At 41.3% G+C, this 23630-nt stretch overlaps 1 protein-coding gene across 2 annotated transcripts in view; it reads right to left on the bottom strand.

Annotated features, from left to right (window-relative positions):
* JARID2 (jumonji and AT-rich interaction domain containing 2) overlaps window positions 1–23630 on the bottom strand; it is a 334437-nt gene that overhangs the window by 48262 nt on the left and 262545 nt on the right. For both annotated transcript variants that reach the window (XM_043972330.1, XM_043972333.1), the window contains one exon: window positions 4266–4498. In XM_043972330.1, the coding sequence (XP_043828265.1) occupies window positions 4266–4498 (233 nt within the window). The remainder of the gene's footprint in view (window positions 1–4265; window positions 4499–23630) is intronic.

The raw sequence follows: 23630 nt of genomic DNA, 5'->3' as shown, positions 1-23630 counted from the left end.
AGGTTTAAGAATCCATGCTTTAGATCATCAAGCTTTAATTCTTGCCCATTAGGGATAGGAGATACACTAACATACAACCCATGAAAACATCTGTATTGGTCGCTGCTATTGTTTCCTATATGATTTAAGGCACACTTCGACATTTCAAGACACTGCACAAACACCACAACCAAAGTCTGCATCATATACGTAATGAAAGCCTTGCTCCTGCAGATGCTTCTGGAATCAAGAGCCAATTCTGTAAATCCACCCCCAGGAGTACAGCTCTAGCTATGAAGTTTGATGTTAAGCTTAGAGATCCAAGGAGAGAGATCCAGAGACAGTCAGAGACAGACACTCCAGAGAGAACAGAAAAAAAGATCAGAAAAGTGAAAGAGCAATCCAAAGAAAGAAAGAAAGAGGTCAAGAGGGGGAGGCAGACACAGACAGATGAATACTACTAAGCAACAGAAGGAAGGCAGGGCCAGGTAAAGTAATGTCAATGTCTAAGCCCCTCCACTTCCCCTGCACTTATTCCATATTGTGGTGTTTGACCTCCTAATTTTACACTTGAAAAAAATATGGGGGGGGGGGGCGGCGGGGCGCGCCACTAGGCGGTGCAGTGGATAAAGCACTGGCCCTGGATTCTGGGGGACCTGAGTTCAAATCTAGCCTCAGATGCTTGACACTTACTAGCTGTGTGACCCTGGGCAAGTCACTTAACCCCAATTGCCTCACCAAAAAAAGAAGAAGGAAGAAGGAAGAGAAGGAGGAGGAGGAGGGAGAAGCTCTATGATTTCCCCATGGTTACATAGTAATAAATGAGTTGAGAGTGCTGAACTGAGAGTCCAGGCCCTCTGACTGCCAATCCAGCAGTCTTTCCATTGTGCCCAGGGCTGCCAAACTTCAAAGAAAACACGTTACAGTAGGCAGCCCCCTCTCCCATCAGTCAAGGTTCTCCCTCCTCCAGCTCCCGGCTTCCTTCAAGTGCCATCTAACGGCCCATTCTTCTAGAGGAAGCCGTAGCTGATTCCTCTTCATTCTAGTGCCTCCCCTCCGTTGATTCTTTCCTAGTTTTGTTTGTATACAGCAGTTTGCATGTTGTCTTCTCCATTAGAGTATGAGCTCCTTGACAGCAAGTGCTGTCTTTTGCTTTTTTTGTGTGTCCCTGGCACTTAGCACAGTGCCTGGTATAACAGGTGCTTAATATAGGTCTACGACTGAATGACAATGACACCTCTCCTTCTCTGTCTTCTTTTGTGTAATTTCTGAAAATAAGTGTATTTATGGTAGAATTCTACAGGGGTTTGCCAGAGATTGTGAAGGGTCATCTTTGAAATCTGTATAGCTTAAACTACTGAACTTGGATTAAGAAGTAATTACAAAGAGGTCTAATAACCCAATACAGGTGAACCTTGTTTTCTGACAAAAGCAAACTCCAGGGAAATGTGTGGGGTTAGCACAACTTCCTTGAAGCCAAAGCACCCTTCTTCTCAACCTTTCAGATTAGTGTCCATCTGAGGGTGTAGTCTGAGACATGCATTGTTTAGACACGGCCAGCATGGGAATTAGTTATGCTTGACAAGGAATCTGTTTTCTTTTCTTTTCTTTTTATTTCCTTTTAGGAAGGGGAGAGGAAAAAAGACAAGAGAGAAAAGAAATGTCTGTTCATTCAAAAAAAATTGTTAAAAATCAGCTTCCAAGTCAAATAAGAAATAACATTTACATTATCTTATGGGAGGCTATAGATGAGGCACTCTGAACAAAGATGGACTAGACAATGAAACCAACTCTGGCTTCCCCTCCCCCAGACCACCTTCATGGACAGGGGCATGATGCAAGGTATAGCTTTCAGGAAGATGTTAGCCAAAAGTTGGAAAATCCCACTTGTATCCCCTAAGACAGTAAATGTTACAAATGTTCAGAGATCAGTATGGCAAGGACTGAGGCAACACAAATTTAGTTTGTCCCAGGACTCACCTATCAAAGAAAATCACTGAGGAACTCATGATTTTTAAAATCCATCTGAGAGAGACAGAGAGTCAGAGAGTGAGAGAGAGTGTGTGTGTGTGTGTGTGTGTGTGTGTGTGTGTGTGTGTGTGTGTGTGTGTGTGTGTGTGTGTGTAGGTAGAGTGTAAGTGGCAGAAGGACTGACCACTGTCCACAAAAAACATAAGGAGATGGGATAGAAATCCTACCCATATTATTATCTTCTGTTAAGGGCTAAAATTCTAGCTTAACTGTCTAAAATATCTAGTGAGTGGTCACCAATAAATTATAAGCTTTAGCAAGAGTTAGACTTTTAAGAGTTTATTAAGGAGAATAAGAATTTGGTAAAGAGAGAAGAAAGGCCTAGATTCCTATCTATTAAAGGGAGAGCACATTTCTAGCTCCGCTCTCCACCAGAGTCCAAAGGAAAGCCAGAGACAGAGCGCTAGTATCTTTCTTCTTCCTCCCACTACCCAACGTCACTTCCTGATGCCAAAGAAAAGACTCCTGGTCTTGCCCTCAAAGACCTTCGCTTCATGGGCGGAACTCTTCTACAGTAAGTCTCCAGCAGGTGGCGTCATTCCAATCGTTACACTTCTTCTAAACCACTGGAGAATGACCTAGCAAATAACATCTTTCCCCCTTCCCCTGCAAAAACTTATATGGAATCATCACCCCCTCCCCCAATCCCAGCAAACGGATTCATTGAGATAAAGCAAGAATTTCATGTTAAATGAAGCTGTAAGGGCAGTCCACCTAATACGCACGGCTTATTACATGTACATGGGAGTGGTGACCCTGGGACTAGCTTATGATCCTAACTTTGCCACTGAAATGCCTTGTGACCTAGATAATCATGATTTGGGATCTGTGGCTCAGAACATGTAACTCCTTTACTCTTGCCTCTCAGGATTATAAGAATTACTAGGATGGGAGCAGCTAGGTGGCACAGTGAATAGAGCACCAGCCCTGGATTCAGGAGGACCTGAGTTCAAATCCGGCCTCAGACACTTAACACTTACTAGCTGTGTGACCCTGGGCAAGTCACTTAACCCAATTGCCTCACCAAAAAAAAAAAAAAAAAAAATTGCTAGGATGAGGCAAGACCTCCATTTGTATTAGCTGTGCTTATGAAAGCTATGGATAGTAACAACAACAGAGAAGTCATCCTTAAAGAGATGCCCCCATTCAAATTGTCCAGGAAATAATAAAAGATTGCTTAGCTATTGACTGCCTTCAGTGGCAATAAGCAGAACTTCATTTTTCCCAAGCAGTTTTATTCCCTGCTAATGGATAAAGTTCAAAAGCATCCACATTCTGAACTCACAGATCAGTGCTCAAGGTTCAAGGGCTTCCCTTGAATGTATAGTAGCACCTCATCAAAAGAGAGCGGCGTAGCCATCCCCGCCCCACCCCCAAAGATAGCCAGTTAGGGGGCTGGGCTTAAAAAATAACTGGACTGGGCACAGATGTCAATTATAAGCCTCTGTTTAAGACAGATCGATCGATAGATAGATGCATACATAGAAATCCCCAAGCTACCATTTCTCTATTTAAAATAAAGTATCAGTAAGGGGGGGGGGGGGGGGGGGAGAAAGTGGTCTCTCCATACTCCTCTAACCCTATGCCAGACTGGCATGGAAGCAGGAACCGGATATGATAGTAACACAGTCCTTCCTCATCTGCACTGATAATGCATAGGGATGAAGAGTTGATATGGCTCCCTGGTGGCTGGGACTATTGCAAAGTCCCAGCAGATCATGAAACCTGATCAATCGTTCTTTGTCATTCTCTCAGTGATAACTAAAGTTTTATTAGGGTCCATGATATAGTGTGAGAGTACTTAATAAAGGTTACTGGCCCATATCCTGTTATGTGCATAATATTTCTGTGTCTCTGACTGGTACTGCTAATAGCCACACTTAGAAAAAGCAATGAAACAAAACCCTTAGTTGCTTCACTTGCATTTGAGTTTTCATTCTCTAATCAAAAGCTTTCTACACTAACACTAAGCCAGCCATCTCTCCACCCCCACCCCCACCCCCACCCCTCTCCCTCTCTCTCTCTCTCTCTCTCTCTCTCTCTCTCTCTCTCTCTCTCTCTCTCTCTCACACACACACACACACACACACACACACACCCCAATCCCTGTCCATTTTTTCTGTTTCTTTGTTTTTTACCCAAAATACTTGATTTCCAATTGCTTTTAAAATAAATTGATGAAAAGAAATGACACTGACCACAAACATATATCCTTTGCCAGGTTACCGGATCCGAATTACACTGCTGTCAGTTACCTGTTTCCTTAAGTCCTGAGCCGATCTATGGAGAGTGTGGTGGTGGTTGTTAGCAGCAAGCCCTTTAGCTGAGGAGCCTGTGTTTGTGGCCGGGGGATGGGTAGCAGCAGCCTGTTCCCTCCGGCTCTCGGCCCTGGGATCGCTGTTCTTCTCCTTCCCTGGTGTGGCCTCTTTGCTTCTGTGTTTCGGAGCAGGTTCCTTCTCCTTTGAGGATTTGCTGGACCCATTGAAAACTAAGAGAGATAAACAGAGTTGCTGCATGTTAAGTAAGTCATACCTCCACAAACACCCATTAGCCTTGGCAGAAACATGAAATCAATTTTCTTTAAAACACCAAAAAATTACTTAATTGACCCCCCTCCCTACCCCACACAGGTAGCTCAATGTCCAAAATTCACTCCAGTGAATAAAAGAAAGAAAACCAAAAGGTAAGAAATGCAAAGCTTCAGGAACCACCCCCTAAGCAGAATGATGCAAACAAAAGTTAAATACATTTGTAGAATCTCTTCAGTTAAGGCAGAAGCAAACAGATTCCAATGTAGAAGACCCCCCACCCCCAAGCCAGACCTATTCTCAGCACAATCATTAGCATCACTGCACAAATGAGGTCTAGAAAAAATATTAATTTTACAGGTCTCACAGGATTATCAAGATGAAAGAGACCATACAGACAGGCTTATCCCACCCCCTCACTTTACAGATGAGGAAACTGAGGCCCAGAAAGACAAAGGTTTAAATGGGGATTTGAGCCCGGCTGGTCTGAGTCCAAATTTGGAAGGGGTCTACCCATTTTACCAGGCCACCTTGCTGTCCAGCAGACAATCCTGTAATCCTCTTAATGTACTTCTGGGAAACAATTCACAGGGGGATTGGATTCATTTTCAAATATGGCAAATTCACATGTTCTTCTGAATTCTGGCTGAGAGAAAAGACCATATTTGGACTCTTCTCAGAGCCCTAAGAGCAGAGGATAAGTCCAGTTTCAGGCCAACAGCTTTGTGGCCCAAACCTCCCAGCAGGGGGCCGCTCAGCACACAAGGCTCTGAGGAGCTGAAGCTCCTGGGCTTTAGGCCCGAGCTGGGCCTGAAGAAGGGCCTGGGTTTTGTGGGAGTCGGGTGGGCTGGGAGTTCACCTTGAGGCACCAAGGCAATCCCCACCTGACTTGGAGCTCAAGCTCCAACTTGAGTTTTGTTCTGTTTTGAAAGGTTATGTTTACACAAGCACTGTTTAGTGGGGAATAGGGACATTCTTACTCCAGCATAGGGTTGGGGCCTAAGGCCGCAATCTAATTGAAAAACCCCAAGTTAGGTTTTCTTTCTTGAAGAGTTATGTACCTTAACACAGCATTGTTCTGAGGAGGAGGCAGCACTCTTGCCCAGAATAGGTTATGGCCTGGTATCATAGTTCTTAAAATCTGATTGGTCAACTGGTACCACCTGACTAGTTTCTAGCACTGTGATTGGTCCACTTGGTACAATCTGATTGGTTGTTATTACTAAGCCATATGTTGATGGGGGAAGTATGTAAATGAGGAATAGTAAAATGCCTTAATGTGATTGGTCAGAGCGGACCCCTTGAGGGATATAAATAGAGGTGAGGGACCTCACTTCAATACACTCTCCAGCACCTTCAGAAGAGTGCCCATCTTCAGGAAGATGAATAAAGACACCTTCACCCACCCACTGCTGCCTGCTTGGATTCTTTGAGTGGCAACCTGCTAGCAACACTAGAGCTGCCAACACTAGGGCTGCTAACACTGGAGTTGTGCGACACTATTTGAGCTGTTAGCCACGTTTCTAACATGGTGAGTGGGCTGCCTGGTGAGAGCCTGAATTTTAGTTATTAAAGCTTGCCAATGACATCAGCACCTGTTTTCCAGGTGTTAAGGGCTAAAATTCTAGCTAAACTGTCTAAAATCTAATGAGTGGTTGCCAATAAATTATAAGCTTTAGCAAGAGTTAGACTTTTAAGCATTTATTAAGGAGAATAAGAATTTGGTAAAGAGAGAGGGAAAGGCCTAGATTCCTCTATCTATTAAAGGGAGAGCGCATTTCTAGCTCCGCTCTCCACCAGAGTCCAAAGGAAAGAGAGCCAGACCGAGCGCCAGTCTCTTCCTTCTTCCTCCCACTAGCCAGCATCACTTCCTGATGCCAAAGAAAAGACTCCTGGTCTTGCCCTCAAAGACCTTCGCTTCATGGGCAGAACTCTTCTACAGTAAGTCTCCAGTAGGTGGCGTCATTCCAATCCTTACAGTTCTTTGTTTCCTCAAGAAATGGGACGTTTCCTTGATGAAACACAGGTCAGAATTTTACTTATATTAGAGTCCTTACTTTACTAGGAAATTAATAATATGAAAACAGCTATAAACATTTATAAATATTTCCTTATTGGAAGCTTTTACTGCTTTTCCTCATTTCCTATTTAATTTTCAATCTACCAATGGCCCTTTACAGCTGAACAATAAAAGACCCCTTTTCTCCCTCAAATCCTGGCCATCCCTCTGTATGTCACTGCTCAGTAATGCCCGAGCCTCAGAGGAAAACAGTGAGCTGCAGTGACTCAACTCTCAATGTGACACCCCCAGTATTTCATCTCTGGTTCCTTCCATGTCTGCAAGTCTTTTGAAAATAAAGGAAAGCCACATTCTAGAAAACCATTGTCCAGAAAACCCATGTTACCTAAGTGTTAGTCAAAAAGCATCAATCACACTCAAGCTGGTGCTAACTGCACCAGGGTTTGAGACCAACAGAAAGCAACATTTTAAAAGAAATCAGAAAACAATGTTGTTTTTTTAATCAGGACTATAAACCATCTCTTGATCTCCAATCTCAGTCCACTTACACTCTGTGGGAGGGAATACAGGGAACTCTCAAGGTCTGAGAGTCCTCATGAGAAAAAAAGGGGGTTAGACTTGATTCAAACCACAACCAGCAAGCATTTCTTAATGGGCTGGGAATAAAGAAACTGAAGTCAAACAGTGTCTGGGCCTTTAAGCAGTTAATGTTCTAGTGGGGAGAAGCAACAGGGAAGCAGATACAAAATATATAAAGAGTAAACAAAAATAATCTCAGGGGGTTGGAGGAGTCAGGAAAGGTCTTGGGGAGGAGGTGGTGCTTGAGATGACCTCTGAAGGAAGCTAGGCCTAGAAGGCCATCCAGGAAAAAAAAAAACAGAGACCAGAGATGCAAAGTCATGTACAAGGAAGAAAAACAAGTTGGCCTGGTCTAGCTGCATCCTGGAGTGCATGCATTTGAGGAGAGTGCAGTAACCCTTGCAAACGTACGGTTGAAAAGCTTTAAAATGATCCTAGAACTGGAAGGGACAGAGGTGCCCAATTCATATAACCAAGCAACAAGTCTGATCATGTACGGCACTCCCGCCTCACAAACTTCCAGTGGCTCCCTCTGGTTTCCAACATTCTACCAAGCAACAAATGATATTAGTGAAGGAAAAGAAGCACAGGCGTCAGGAGAGGCTGGTGTCTGTATCCTGGCCACATCCCTTACTCCCAGAGGGACCCTGGGCAGGTCACTTAGCTTTTCACGATCTCGGCTTGTTCCTCTTTTAAAAGGGCCACTATAATTATACATTCTGTCCCACAAGTAAGCAAAGTATTTTCAAGCATGTTCTATAACTGAGTCACTATGGAGAGTCTATGGATTTTATGAACAGTAAACACTGTAACCTTACTGGGAAGGAAGGAAACCACTCCACTGTGTCATCTTTTGTTGATTCCCCATCAATACAATTAGTGGAGTAATCACTGTGCCTGGGCTGGAAGGGATGTTCAATGATCACCAAGAAATCCTTCCTGTTACAGGTGAGGAGCGACTTGCCCAGTGTCACAGGGCTGGGGTTCCAACCACGGTCCCTGGTTTTCAAGTGACATGATATTTGTAAAGCTTGGCACACAGTAGGGGTTTGAGATATGCTTGCTCCCTTCCCTACCTCAAATCCTAACTAACCATTTTTCTGCTTCATCCCCTATTGCTTCTTCTCCTCCTTTCTGCTTGCCATGCTAGTCTTATTTCTCCCAAGTACCTCTGAGATCTAGGGCCATCAAAATAAACATACACGGAAGGCTCAAAATTGTTTCCCCTCTCATCCTCAGATATCCTCCAAGCACAATTAAAGCACATACCATTTAATGGTTGCTTTGAAAAGCCAAGACACTTGACAAGCATACAGGCAGCCCCCGCTCTAAGTGGCTTTAGGAGTACTGTCTATCGCCATGAATTATTATCCTACTCCACAACAAATACCCAAACCAGATAAATATTTTCAGGATATACCAAAATACTTCCTGCAGCACTTTTTGGGGAAGCAAAGATCTAAAAACAATGTAGAAACCTGTCAACTGGGGAAGGGCTAAACAGATTGTAGTACATGATTATAATGGAACATCACAAAGCTGCTAGCAATGACCAAAAGGGTGAATACTGAATGAATACTTAAGGGAGCTGATGGAGAGTGAAGCAAGCAAAGCCAAGAAACCAATACACACCATGACCAAAAATAGGGAAATGGAAAGAAAAGAAGCAAAACCATGGAAAATGAAAGTCCAAAATTTACAAAGAACAAACATGGCCTCCAAGAAGAAATAAGAGATGACACCATTCCCAACTCCTCTGCAGAGGAAGAAGGTACATGGGGGTGGAACACTGAATATGTTTTCAAATTTCATCAAGACACTGATTGATTTTGTTGCTCTTTATTCTTTTCTTAATTTTTATTCTAGTCTTCCTTTTTCTTAGAAAAAATTATTCTTTATTATATAGGATGGCTCTCTAGGAAGTGGAGGCAGAGGAGGAAAGGCACAGGGAAACTTGGGCAATGTCCAAAAAAAAAAAAATAGGTATCAATACAAATCGCAAGTGTTTCTAATTAATCTCAATGCTAACTTCGAGGCAAACACTCCATGCCATCATTTAACAAATTCTGTCAACCAGTAGCTTTGTACAAGCTATACAGTGGAAGGGGGAAGAGAGAAGAGGGATCACAGGATACGGGAGGAGAGCGGGAGAGAAGGATATCAACCTTTGTACAAAGTGTCACCCAAGTAAACTGAATGACTGCTTTTTTAAAAAAATCATTAACACAATGCAAACAGAATTTGATAAGACAGAACAGGAAGGACCGGAAAGTTTCCAGATACCACAATGGTTAGTGACATCTAGAAAGGGGGGAGGGGGCCAGCAGCAGTGGCAACCCGCTTTTCTAGACCATGTTGCTACTTCATTGCTGTAAAACACCAGGATAGCAAACACAGCCAAAAAGTCAAATCTTGTGTTAAAAAGGGGTGGGGGGAGAAGGGGGGGAGGAAAGGGAGGGACAGGGGGCAAAGGAGATGGAACCCGAGACAAGGTATATTTTGTACTCAACAGCTCATTAATTTTAAGTGTCGTGGGAACCTGCCAGTTTTACTCTTCTGAGTAATTATCTTTTGTCTTAATTTGTAAGATTCTTGAGAGGGGGAGAGGAGGGAAAGGAAAAAAATATTCCCTCTCACAGGAAAAGCCTAAAACCCTGTGAACATAAGAGAAGAGAGAGAAAGCTTGATGCAAAGAAGTCCTTGTCACACTGTCCCTAATGAAAAGAAATAATTGGACCAGTCTCTTTCATGGCTTTGAACAGCATTAGGAAATTGTGTTGTACTCACATACAAACAGCTTTATATGAATGAGCAGAGACAAATATCCTGATTTGTAGACACATACTCCAGAGTTAAATGGCATTTAGACAACTGTTTGCATACCACCTCAAGCCAGTTCTTTAAACCAATAGTCCCAGGATTTGGATTTAAAGCCATCCTAACCTAGTAAAAAACGAAGACAAAATACTCTCAGAAAAGTCTGAGGACCTACTTGTCATTCTTAAAAAAGGAGGAATGCTACATTTTTCAAAAGCCAGTGCACAGTTTCCATTTTGTAAGTTTCCCCATTAGATATGTTCCCCCAAATCTGGTCCCATCTATGGAAAAGCAGCATAGCTTGTATCTCTTCTAAAGATAACTAATTCTATTCAAATCTCAATTCCTCTGCTGACTTGCAAAGCTAAACTTTGAGTGAATACCTCAGCTGCCCAATGGACAAATCCTATAAAATCATCTCCCCAGTTGCTCCTAAAGGAATATTTATAAGCTTACGCTCAAAAGCCAAACAAACTTTTTATTTTCTGGATAAAGGCATTATGCAAATATAAGACAGGTGATCAGTAAAAGCCCCAGCCATGACCCAAAGGAAAATAACTTATCTTTTCCATACAGCTGACAAGCTCCCATTGCTCTCCACCTTCTCATCTCTGTGGTATAAGAAGGATGCAGAGACCACATAGTCAAACAGACTAATGCTAATACCATGTTCAAATGCCAAGAGATAACCCTGGAGTTTAGAGGTGGTTTTGTTTTTTAAGCTGAAGGAGGAGGTGGGGGGGGGGTCACAAAGTTCCTCAGTCTGTGGGTTTTCCATTTGCAACAAAGTTTTGCCCCACTGTCCTGCAGACCCTTCCCCACCCTGTTGGCCCCCATACAGCTGCAATGAAGTACCCCAGATCTGCATAGAGAAAGACAAAGGAGGATAACCCAGAAGGATGCCACAGTGTGACACACTATGGAGGGTAATTGAAAAATACACATTTCCACCAAAATCAAATAGGAGACAATCACCATCCCCACAAGGAGTGGGAAGGGAAGGAATTTAAATGAAGGAAGAATGTCATTGCAGAGCAAGAGGAAGTTTCTGATCATGAGCCAGAAATTTAAATGCAAGCTTCATGTCATTACAAGGCATCCATGGGGGGAGGGGTTGGGGGTGGGAAGCAACATGACAGAGAATCAATCAACTCGCTGGCATTAAATTCATGTTACTGTACAAAAGCAGCACTTGTTTTCTGGAGCCAGTTCAACTTGGAGGCCCTATTGTCTGAAAACAATGGAATGTCTGCCAACCTGTCCCAACAGGTCAAAAAGGATTTTAATATGGCGTGTGCAATTGGAATAAGTAACCCTATTTGCCCAAAGCAAAAACCGGGATCCTACTTTAGCACCAGGGACAGACATAGAAGAAGACAGAAGAAGCCCTGTTATCAAGTTCCTCATTAGGGCACAGATACAGTTACAATAAGAGACAGAGACAGGGAGAGATCTTCATATAAGATAAAATCCTGATGGGGAGAGGGGATTAAGCACCTACACATAGTAAGTAATTACCATTATTTGCTAAATTGGCCCATAGACAGGGTTATACCAAACAGGGTGTTACAAGAGTTGTATAGATTTATTAAGTTTTATGTATTATTTTTGTCTTAAATCTTAATAACTGTGGTTGTGAGCATAACTAAAAGCTATGTAATGGGGAACAGAATTTTTTCTTGTTAGCACTAATGGAGATTGGGAATGGAACTGTGGTTTTATTGATAGAGGGAAATCCCAGATGAGGACACTGCCTCTGCCAAGGCAGGTAGGCAGCTTCCCTACATCTCTGAGACTAACTACACTGTTAGTCCCACAACAAACACAGGCCTCCATTTAGACTCAGCTTTATCTTTTCCTTTGAAGGATAGCTGGCTGACAGAATTTAGATATATATCATCTTAGCTGAACCCAGGTGGCTTACAGATGAAGAAACTGAGGCCCAAACACCAAAGCAATAAGCAGCAGAAATGGGATTCAATCTGGGTCCTCTGATTCCCAATTCATCATCTGCCTTCTTTTATCAAAAGAGCACAATGTGGACATTATCCCATACTTTAATAAATTAGCTTAAGTTTAATAAATAATGTAATGAATTAGCAGGGTTTGGTTAAACATGGAACAAAATTATTCAACTTTACATAAGAAACACATGAAAATTGAGCTCAATGGCCCAAAAGAAGTTCAAGCAAAGGTTCTTTCTCCTACCAAGGATAAACACCTTCCCACAAAAATGTAGGTAAGGAATATTATTGCAAGGTTTCCTCCCATGAAACAGAAGAGATACACTAAAGTTCTAGGTTAATCCAAAGGGTAAATTATAACCTCTTTAAAAGTAAGAACAATGAAGACCTGACATTCAAGTTTCGATTACAAAGTTGCCAGCTACCATTATTTTAAAAAATACCTACACCAGGGGAAAATCTAAAGAAAGGACACCTATGACTGATTGGGGTGATAAGACTCTGCAAGAGTGGATTTGGGGAGCTTTGAGCTTTCTCCCTCACTAGAGATTTTCTAGCAAAGGCTAGATGACTACTTGTCGACAATACTATAGAAGAGATTGATTTCTCCTCAGACATGGGTCATGCTAGTTAACCTCTGAAGTCTCTTGCAAGTCTGAGATCTGGATGATTCTGCTTTTGTGGTTTTATTACAGCGTGTTGAGGTGATCGAGATGGGGAAATGTCTACAACCAATAAACTGGAAGACATTCCCTGAAAAAAAAATTTTTAAGTGTTGAAAAAATATAAAGCATCTAATTTACATGTGAAATTGTTCACATTACAATGGAACTGGTAGTTTTGATCAAAAAAAAAATTTTAACAGACAAAACCACAACTAAATATGCCTAAATATTTTCACTATAACCATAATGAATTCTGGCATTTTCCAATAAAAAACTGGAAACACCTGCTTAATGGATCATGCCTACCAAGAAAACGTGCAACAATACATCCTCCACACAGATGCCAAAATAATCTTCTTAAGGCATAGGTCTAACCATAGCATTTCCCCTACAACCTGGGGTTTAAGGCCCTCCAGAACCAGGCTCTAACTTATCCCTTTTCTAGCCCACTCTACACCCAATTCAACATTCCAGCCAAACCAGAATGTTGTTCTTGAACACAGCATTCTATCTCAAGTGGTCATGCATTTCCACAGGATGCCTTCACTAGCAGAAATACATTCCTCCCTCACCTCAACCTCAGCTTGCTTCCTTCAACATTCGGTTCTGATGCCAATTTTTCTGAAGACTTTGCTGAATTTCTTGTTTTATCATGGTATTTCCCTCTGCTACCTAATTTTTACTTACATGTAGATGTACAAGTTATAACCCAAGTAGAAGGTAAGTTCCCTGAAGTCAAGAATGTTGTGTTTTTATCTTTGTATCCAAGTTCTTTATAAATATCGAGTATTTAGTCAATATTTCTTTACTGAATTAACATTTTAATAGCTAACAATGGCAAAACATTCTGAAAAGCAACAGGACAACTGTTTAAGATGCTCACCTTAGTTGAAATTGGTTACTATAATACACAATAGTTTCTGTGCATGTCCAGTATTGTGTAATTTGTATTGTGTTCAGATCTTTATTATTATTTTAATAGTTAATGTTTACATAGCAAAATTTTTTACAAAGCACTTTATATTTTTGGTCTCATTTGATTATCTTTTCAGGCCATTGACATCCATCTATTAAAAAGTCTACAATGTATTTCTTCTTGTGAGTAAAAATGTTCTCTGAACTAGCAAGATATGGGAATATTACAATGAGATAGGGTCCTTCTCTCACAGGACTATAAGCGTAGCCTTCAAAAGAAAGAAGGCTTAGTTTCAGGCCATTTCTGGGAAAGTACAGGGACTAAAGCAAATCCCACCATGATCTCCATCCGGGGTGCTGAAAAACTCAAATGGGATAACAGAGGTAAAGCACTTGATAAACCTTAATGCAATATATAAAGGCCAGTTATAATTAATGTTGTGGATGGTGGTGTTGTTGTTGTTGTTAATCAGCCCAGTCTCCAGGTCTCTGGTCTGGTAATGATTTCATTCTCTGAACCTTCAACTTCACTTCTGATGAGCAACAGAGAAATAAGGGGGAAGCGGGGGATGGGTGAATGTTCAACAAACCAGCTCTTACCCCTCCCCCCCAAAAGTACTTGCACTTTTAAGTTTAATCTGCGTTATTAACACTTTCTTAAGCCTACAATCAATACAACAACAAGTTAAGCCCTGGTTTGGAGTGACTGCCAGATTTCTGAGGAATACATGTTCACACTGAAAATCAGTTTGCTAGTTAGAACAGGCTCCAACACAACCCTGAACCCGTCATTCCATGCTGGGATTTCTGCATAGGTGAGATCTGTTTAAAATTATGATCCAGGGCAGCCCTGAAAGGCAAAAGAAGGAGAAAGAAAGCACGCAATAAAAAGGAAAGGACAATGGCTCTGGAGTCAGATGTCTTGGGGATCAATCTCGATCCCCCCATTAGTACCTGTGTGACAAAGAACAAGCCATTTAACCTCCCTAGGCCACACCCTCCTCAATACAATGAGGCAGATGGACTAGGGGCCTGAGGTCCCTCCCAGGACCAGATGGCTGCTCCTGTGAGGAAGTTTGTGTTGGGGCTCTATAAGAGAGCCCATTCCTCACTATCCGTTATTACAGTGAAGGAGAAGTCACGGTGGTGTTTAGAATTTAAAGCCCATGTTTGATTTGGGTGTCTAATTTTGAGCATAAACCACATTTTATCAAGATCCCTGGCATGGAAGAAGCTACACAGCTTCCGAGATCCAGGGGAGGTGGGATGGCGAAGGAGAAAGAGGGGCTGGATTTGGGTTCAAATCCCAAGTTTGCCACTTGCTACCACTTCACCTTTCTGGGCCTCGATTTCTTCTCTATAAAAGGAAAATAATGGGGTCAGTCCTTCAAGTATCTTCCAGCTATATCTATGAGCCTAAAGAGATATTTATAAACTTAATTCCACATTTACATTCTCTCCCAAAGGACCAGCATGCACACCTTCTCCCACTTATAATAATTCTGGGAAATTCACTAGTCTTAACAGAACATCCTAGATATTAGAAGATCAGGAAGATGCTAAAAACAGCTCTGAGTTTTCAGAATGTAGAAAGCTGGAGATCTCTTCACTCTGTCACGAAAGGCTGACGAAACAACCCCCAGGAGGCAGCTGACTGCTCCACCCCGGCAAATGCCAAGCAGAAATTTGGTACAGTAGTTCAAATGATTGCTTTCTGGCCTTTAAACACCATGCCCCCAGTGTGAATCCAAAAGCAATTAAATCATTCCAGCTGGGAGTCCAATGACATGCTCAGTTTAAAAAGTCTACATGGAAATGCCCCTTGCCAGCAAGCCCCCTGCTATCCCTTCCTATTGTTGGTTAAGGTGACACACATTTAAAGGCACAGGCTGTATGTGATGAATTTGCCCTGAATGATTTTGTAAAATTAAAGCTAGGCCATATTCTAGATTCTAAACAAACAAATCCATTCCTAATTTAGGGATTCCTTTGGTCTATTTTCATTTTCCTTGTGGCAGAAACTGGCAATTTTAGTTAAGTTCAGAAAAGTTTGCTATTCTGAGACTATGCTTTATGATAAATATCGGCAATAACTGAATGCACAATTAAATTTCATTCTGTACTTGCATGGAGTATTCTGCCAGAAGTTTTGAGGGACTGAGTTAAGTGTCTTTCTTCACTATCTGCAAATAGGAACTAGAAAGATATGTATTTATCCTAAGAGTTAGTCACGCAAACCTCAGGAACGTTCATGCCTTACAACAACCTCATGTATCCTATCCAGAGGTCTAAATTTAACCTAAATTTAACATCAGTCAATGTCTGGTCAATCCACTGAAATGGAGAGATGATAGGAAAGCAGACTGTGCACATGGCTCAGTCATTCTCCCTTTTGGCAAAAAAATGCCAGCATCTCTGAGAACCTGGTTAACCCCACAGCAGTTATATAATCATTTCAGGCCCTTCCTGATCACAAAAAGCTACCTCATGTCTTATATATACCATACATCCACTGCTCGCTCAGACAGACATCAAAAGACACGGGGATAATGAGTTCCTGTAATTACTTTCACCACACTTGAGAAGATGAGTAAAGGAACACAGAAAGGCCTTCATCTCTCACCCCAAATCTATGCTGAACATCCCCAATCACCTAAACTGATCTCACTGGAGCGATGGAGTACAAATAAGGACAATCAACACATCAAGTCACATCCTATCTACCATTTATCTTCCTTCTCCATTTTGCAGCCCTAACACCTGGGGGCACTCTAATTATGAACCATCTCAGGGATAGTGGTGAGTGGCAATGCTGCCTTCTGTGCCTCTTGTACCTTCTCAACCTCTTTGACAATTCATGAGGAGGTAATTAGGGGGCAGTGCCTTGGTGAAACTAATCAGGCTAAGAGCCTTGGCCTGTCCGGAACCTGAAACAGCCCCCTGCTCTGTCCAGGATACAGAGCCCCACACTACATTAAGTTCACTGGAACCAACCCAGCCTTTGGAGCTTGCATGTGGGAGCACATGTGCAAGCACACATGTCAGGTTGAAGTAACATGTGACCTACTTCCCTCACTACTCCCAGCCAAAGAAATGGACAACACTTGTGGCCGTAGGTAGGTCAACATCTAGCTAGCAAGACAGATATAGACAGAACAAAAAGCAAAACATGGAAGCCTTTCATTTTAAATTCCTCGAGACAGGGACTGTCTTTTGTCTCTTTCTATATAATAATACCTGACACATAGTAGATATTTATTGACTGTTTATGATAAAAAAGGAGGGAAAAACAAGCATTTATTAAGTACCTACTAAGTGTAAGGCATTGTGCATTAGGGCAGCAAGGTGGCACAGTGGACAGAGTGCCATGCCTGGAAGTCAGGAAGACTCAGACACTTACTAGCTGTGTGATCCTGGGCAAGTCACTTAACCTCGTTTGCCTCAGTTTCCCCTTCTGTAAAATGAGCTGGAGAAGGAAATGGCAAAGGACTCCAGTATTTTTTGTCAAGAAAACCCCAAATGGGTTCATTAACAAGTCAGAAATGACTGAAAAGCAAAAGTGTCAGGCATTGTGCTTAAGTACTTTAGAGATAACATCTTATTTCATCCCTGGTGCATGGTGGTTGTAGTCACTGACATCACCCCCTTTTGACACAGAGTAGTATCTAGAATTTGGAGTTCGGGAGATCTTAGGATCAAGGCCTAGACTTCAAGTAATATCTAATATACCCAGACCCAAGACATTTTACAGACTAGGAAACAAGAGGACTCGCTTATTCAAGAAAACAAGTAGCACAAAGACTAGGTCCTCTAACTCCAACCCCAGAGTGGGTAGGGAGGGAGAGATGGAGAAAAGGAGAGGAGAAGGGGAGAAGGGAAAGGGAGGAAAGAGCTGAGAGGTGAGAGGGAGATGGAGAGGGAGAGAGAGGAGAGGGAGAGATCTTCCACAGATTTCTTGACCTGTTTGCTGACCTTTTGTAATAGCTATTTTGATCTGCTGAGTCTCTTTAACAGATTTTTTTTTTAAGTGAGGCAATTGGGGTTAAGTGACTTGCCCAGGGTCACACAGCTAGTAAGTGTTAAGTGTCTGAGGCCGGATTTGAACTCAGGTCCTCCTGAATCCAGGGCCGGTGCTCTATCCACTGCGCCACCTAGCTGCCCCGCTGAGTCTCTTTAAAAACCCTCCAGTCTTGCGTGAGCTGATGATGAGTGAGATGAGCAGAACCAGAACACTGTACACAGTATCATCAACATTGAGTGTTGATCTACTGTGATGGACTCTATTCTTCTCACCAATGCAATGGTACAGAAGAGTTCCAGGGAACTCATGATAGAAGAGGATCTCCAAATCCAAGAAAAAAAAAAAAAGAACTACAGAGTATAGATGCTGAACGAACCATACTATTTCTTTTGGTTTTGGTGCTGTTGTTTTTTTCTATTTTGAGGTTTTTCATCATTGCTCTGATTTTTTCTCTTATAACATGACTAATGCAGAAATAGGATTAATGTTATTATGTGTAAATGTATGTATATGTGTATGTGTGTATATGTATGCATGTATATGTGTGTGTGTGTGTGTGTGTGTATAACCTATATCAGATTACCTGCTGTCTAGGGGAGGGGGGAGGGAGAAAAATCTGAAATTGTAAAGCTTGTATAAACAAAAGTTGAGAACTATCTTTACATGTAACGGAAAAAAATTAAAATACTTTATTAATTAAAAAAAAACCCTCCAGTTTTCTTGTGGTGGGCATTATGAAGCGAAATATGAAATCATGGGGAAGACTGGGTGAGACTGTGGAATGCTGAGGGCTCTGTAGCCATATACGGTTTGAATCCCATATCTCTACCACTTATTCCCAGGGTGGTCTTGGGTGAGTCAGTCACTTTACTTCTCCCAAAACCTTTCCATCCCTAATCATTGGTATCTCACTCTGAAACGACTTTGTGGTGATTCTATTTAGATTTATAAACTTACTAGCTCTGTGACCTCAGGAAAGTATTTCACCTCTGTTTGCCTCAATTTCCTCACCTGAAAATGGGGATCATAATAGCACCTATGCCCCCGGGTTGTTGGGAGGTTCAAATCAGATAACATTAGTGAAGTGCTTGGCATAGAACCTAGCACATAAAAAGAGTTCTGTAAATTTTAGCTATCATCATCATATATGTACATGTTATATTCCCCTAACAGAATGAAGCTTCTTGAGAGAAGGAATCATTTCATTTTTGTTTGTTTGTTTTTGTATCCATAGCACTGAGCGCAGTGCTTAGTCACCTCATAGGCATGTAAAAATAGTTGGAGATTGAATGTTTGGTTCTCACCATTTCTTCATCTGTAAAATGAGAAAGCTGGGCTAGACACTCTCTCAGGTGCCGTACTACTCTAAATATAGACTCCCCTGGAAGCTGAGATAAGCACAAAAATAAGGACTTAGTCAAAGAAGGAATGAACAACCAGAGTAAGTAAATCTATTTAGGAAGGAGTCAGACTGAAAGTTAACTGAAAGTTAGAAGGGTTGCTGGACCTCAAGTGAAGGCATCCACATGCAGGCAGCTTGTAACCTGGGCAAGTCATTTCCAGTGGACTAGGGATCAAAAGGGGGTACCACTGAATAAGTCATTTGGCCACTCCCTAGGTCTGTGTGCTCACTTCAAAAATGAAAGGTTTGGCCTAGATGAGTTCTGAGGATGCTGCCAAGTTTTCACAGCGACAAGCCCTCTGCAAAAGGAGCTGTTTCTGCCCATGGCAGGAAATCAAAGGCTAGGGGGTCCCCCAAAGTCCAAGTGAACTTTTAAAATCTGGTAGCTTAAAACTGCACTCATGACTTTGATTACAGACAATAAGTGAGAATTTGACAGCAAGACATGCTCCCTGGGCTCATTTAGGCCAAACGCCTCATTTTACAGATGGAAGATGAAGATGATGAGGTCCAGAGAGTTCGTGAAGCAAGAGGATCAATGCCAAACATCTAGTTACAGGGGCATCTGAAAATGATTTCAGTTTTTCTGATAACAAGAAGTACCTGGCCCATCTATCTTTCAGAGTAATTGAGCAAATGGGGAAAAAATGAGTGCAACTATGCTTGGGGATCTTACAATCACATACCTCAGTTGTCAGGCATAGCTGAAGAACAGGGCACTGTCAAGACAGGTTTTTTGTGTTTTTTGTTTTTGGGTAATCATGGAGAATTAAATCTTTAAGTCACAACTATTTTTTGGATGAGTTTTTGACAAATCTTCCTAATATAGCATATATTTCCCCATCTTCATAATGACTTGGAGCCTTCATCACAATCAAGAAAGCTTTGCATGGTAGAAAGACTGTGGGTGCAGTCTCTACCAAGGCCTCTCCATCCCTGAAGAACTGCTGAGATGCCCAGGGAAGGCAGAATATCTTTTTTTGTAAATCTAAGGACTTCCTCAAGAGCATAAAATCAATCAAATAATATTTATAAAGAATTTGTTACATGCCAAGCACTATTCTAGGAACTGGGGATAGAGGATCAAAAACAGAAAAGTCCCTACCCTCAAGAAACTTATAGTTGATCGCAAGAGACAGCATATGCTGGTGGAACTGTGAACTGATCTAACCATTCTAGAGAGCAGTTTGGAACTATGACCAAAAAGCTATAAAACTATGCATACCCTTTGACCCAGTAATACCACTACTAGGTCTGTATCACAAAGAGATCATAAAAAAGGGAAAAGGACCCACATGTACACAAATATTTATAGCTGCTCTCTTTGTGGTGGCAAAGAATTGGAAATTGATGGGATGCCCATCAATTGGGAAATGGATAAACAAGCTGTGGTATATGAATGTAATGGAATACTATTGTGCTGTGAGAATGATTAGCAGATGGATTTCAGAAAAACCTGGAAAGACTTAAGTGGACTGATGCTGAGTGAAGTGAGCAGAACCAAGAGAACACTGTAAACAGTATGAACAATATTGTGTGATGATCAACTGTGAAAGACTTGGCTCTTCTCAGCAACACAATGATCCAAGACAATGCCAAAAGACTCATGGTGGAAAGTGATCTCCACATTCAGAAAAAGAACAGAGTCTGAATGTAGATTGAAACATACTATTTTTACTTTTGTTATTGTTTTTGTTGTTCATTCTTTCTTGCGTTTTTTTTTTCCTTTTGTTCTGATTCTTCTCTTACAACATGACTAATGTGGAAATATGTTTAAAAAAGAGACAATATATGCAAAACAAATATATAAGTAGGATTATTGGGGGAGGAGGCAGGAATTGGAATAGAAGCTATTGCAAAGAAGGAAAAGCCACATGTAGAGCACGTGACATGAGCAGAATTATAAGAAGCTGAGGTGAGGAAGGGCTTCATGGTAGCCTGTGTGCAAAGTCCCAGAGATGGCATTACCCACAGTGCTCCACCACAGCAGGAGATAATAGACTCCAAGCAGGGCCCCAGCAGTTGGATGTGACCTTGTTGAAGTCACTTAAATATGCCCAGGCTCAGCATCCTCACACACAAAATGACAGCTAGCTGTTGCCCTTACTATTACTGGCTGGGGTCTGAATACACTGAATGCACAAATCTACTCTTATACATCTGCAAACAAATGATGGTCTAGACAAACAGTTGCCTTTTATCTGAGAAATGTGGTCTTTGGATGCACCAAGGAGAAGCTAAGATTAAAGAACATGCTGCTGCTCTCTCATCCCCTAGGTTATGTCACTACTATGCCAGCCCCAAACGCCGGTCTTGTTCCCAAGAAAACTGCCTTCTTCTCTCCTTCAGGTGTCACCAGCAGGTTCTCTAGATGTACCTCTGGAATGCTGAGTGATGTGTAACTGATAAAGACAACAGACAAAAGGGGTACCTCTGCACTATTAAATATGCTGACATTTTATCCCTAGTCTACAATGTCCAGGCACTTATTAAATGTTTGTTAATTGGCTGACCACTTAACAGGTGTCTGAAAGAGGCAGGAGATAACATCTCTTAAGTATGAGACATTACAGGTAGACACAACAGTAGTTTACACAAGTACTCCTGCCACTCCATAGCCTCAGCCAATGTAGAAATAAAGGAAGCTTGTCTGACCAGCTCACAAAGAACTATTTAGATGGTGAGATTGGTAAAACCAGGAAATAAAAGTGTTAATGAAGGAACAGGCAGAAGAGGCTGGGCTTAACTCCTACCATCTAAAAATGGAATGTCAGGTAAATCACTTCAGCTTTCTTGGCTTCAATGTGCACATCTGTGAAACGATGAGGTTGGATGATTGTTGTCCCTTCTTGCTCACAAATTCTATAATGATCTGTCCAAGTTATCCCAATGTGTTCTAGTCTAGGAATTGAGTAGGATATTGACCTAAATATCACTGATAGCAAAAAAGCAATAAAATAAGCATGTTGATGTTAAAAACAAGTATCTAATATCAATGTTTTCATTGCTACCTTTTTCAAAGAGTAAAGTAGAATAGACAACTTATAAATCTTCAACTTATAAAATCAAATTTATCTAATTCATGTTATTTTCATGGGAAAATACTATTATGCCATGCAATTCCAGGGCTTGCTATTGAAGATTTAAGTCATATGGCATTACTCAAACCGAAAGCATAAACGGGATATGCCAACTCTGGCTATCTCTTTGTGGCACCAGATACTTGTGAGAAACAAGCTGCTGCATGAAGGATAACTAAGGTATTCATTAACATAATGGTGCAATATCACTTATGGACAGCTTTTGCTAATGACATATGGACCTCAAAAGCCTATCTTCAAAAAACGAAACAAAACAAACAAACAAACAAACAACAAAAAAAAAAACAAGTTTAGGGGCAGCTAGTTGGCTCAGTGGATAAAGCACCGTCCCTGGATTCAGGAGTACCTGAGTTCAAATCCAACCTCAGACACTTGACACTTACTAGCTGTGTGACCCTGGGCAAGTCACAACCCTCACTGCCCCACTAAAAACAAACAAGCAAACAAACACACAAACAAAAAAAGCCTATCTTCACACAAAAGAGCAGAAATCTGGGAGACAAGCAGTCAATTAAACTCCTTGGCCTGGTTTTGAATAAAAATTGGCACCTAGTTCACAAGATTATCAACATGATCATGAGATAGCTCCCTCTAATGATCAAGACATTTGTATTAGTTTATTCAAGTTTCTAATCAATACCTAACACCACAGTTAAGTGGAATCACTGTATTACAGTGAGACATAGGCTCAATGATTCTGAACTCATTATTTCTGATACTTGAGGAAAACAAACCACTACAGCATAGTGAGCCAACTTTCTTATGTCCAACAAAATCTCTATACTGTGAAAGCTGCTGTGCATTTAAAAGGCCCATCAGAGACCGTTCTTTTTGACCAGGTATATGTAATTTATATTACTGCTAATAATTTTCTTTTCTTTTCTTTTTTTGCGGGGCAATGGGGGTTAAGTGACTTGCCCAGGGTCACAGCTAGTAAATGTCAAGTGTCTGAGGCCAGATTTGAACTCAGGTCCTCCTGAATCCAGGGCCAGTGCTCCATCCATTGTGCCACCTTGCTGCCCCATGTTATTTACTTTTCATGGAGGTAGAGTGAGTACAACAGTTCTGCGTGTTCTGTTTACTTAGGGAAGGTTGACATCTATTTTATGAATCAGAGGCTACAAAACTCTAAAAAAAAACCTTGTTTGTTTGTTTTTTAAGAGTGAGAAATAATATGATTGTTTATTAGATACAAGAGCCTCAGGATCAGTCTAGTGAGCAAACCTGATACTGAACATGTCCAACTCAAATGCTGCACAAAGGTTCTTTTGGGCTATTACACCCACATTTAGAATGAATTAAATGGGTTTTTATTATCATGGGAATTGTTATTCTACTAAAATTGTGTTTTAGCTGTTGTACTATGATATGCTGAATTTACACCAAAGATGAACTTTTACAGTACACACTAACAATAAAAAAAATGTTGAACATAGAGGAGAAACTTAAGCTGAATAAAGAAGTGCAAAACAGAGTGAGAAACAGAAAATGATTCATCTGTTTAAAATAAGAACAAGAAATATAAAATTCCATTTAAAAATATGAATATTTTGGGTCATTGGAAGAAAACTATCCCTAAATTGAACAAAACAAAGGACTGAAAAAGGG

The sequence above is a fragment of the Dromiciops gliroides genome, chromosome 1 (assembly GCF_019393635.1).
Source record: "Dromiciops gliroides isolate mDroGli1 chromosome 1, mDroGli1.pri, whole genome shotgun sequence".
NCBI classification, from domain to species: Eukaryota; Metazoa; Chordata; class Mammalia; order Microbiotheria; family Microbiotheriidae; genus Dromiciops; species Dromiciops gliroides.
Note: the sequence above shows the minus strand (reverse complement) of the source record. Positions and strands in the feature narration are given on the sequence as shown.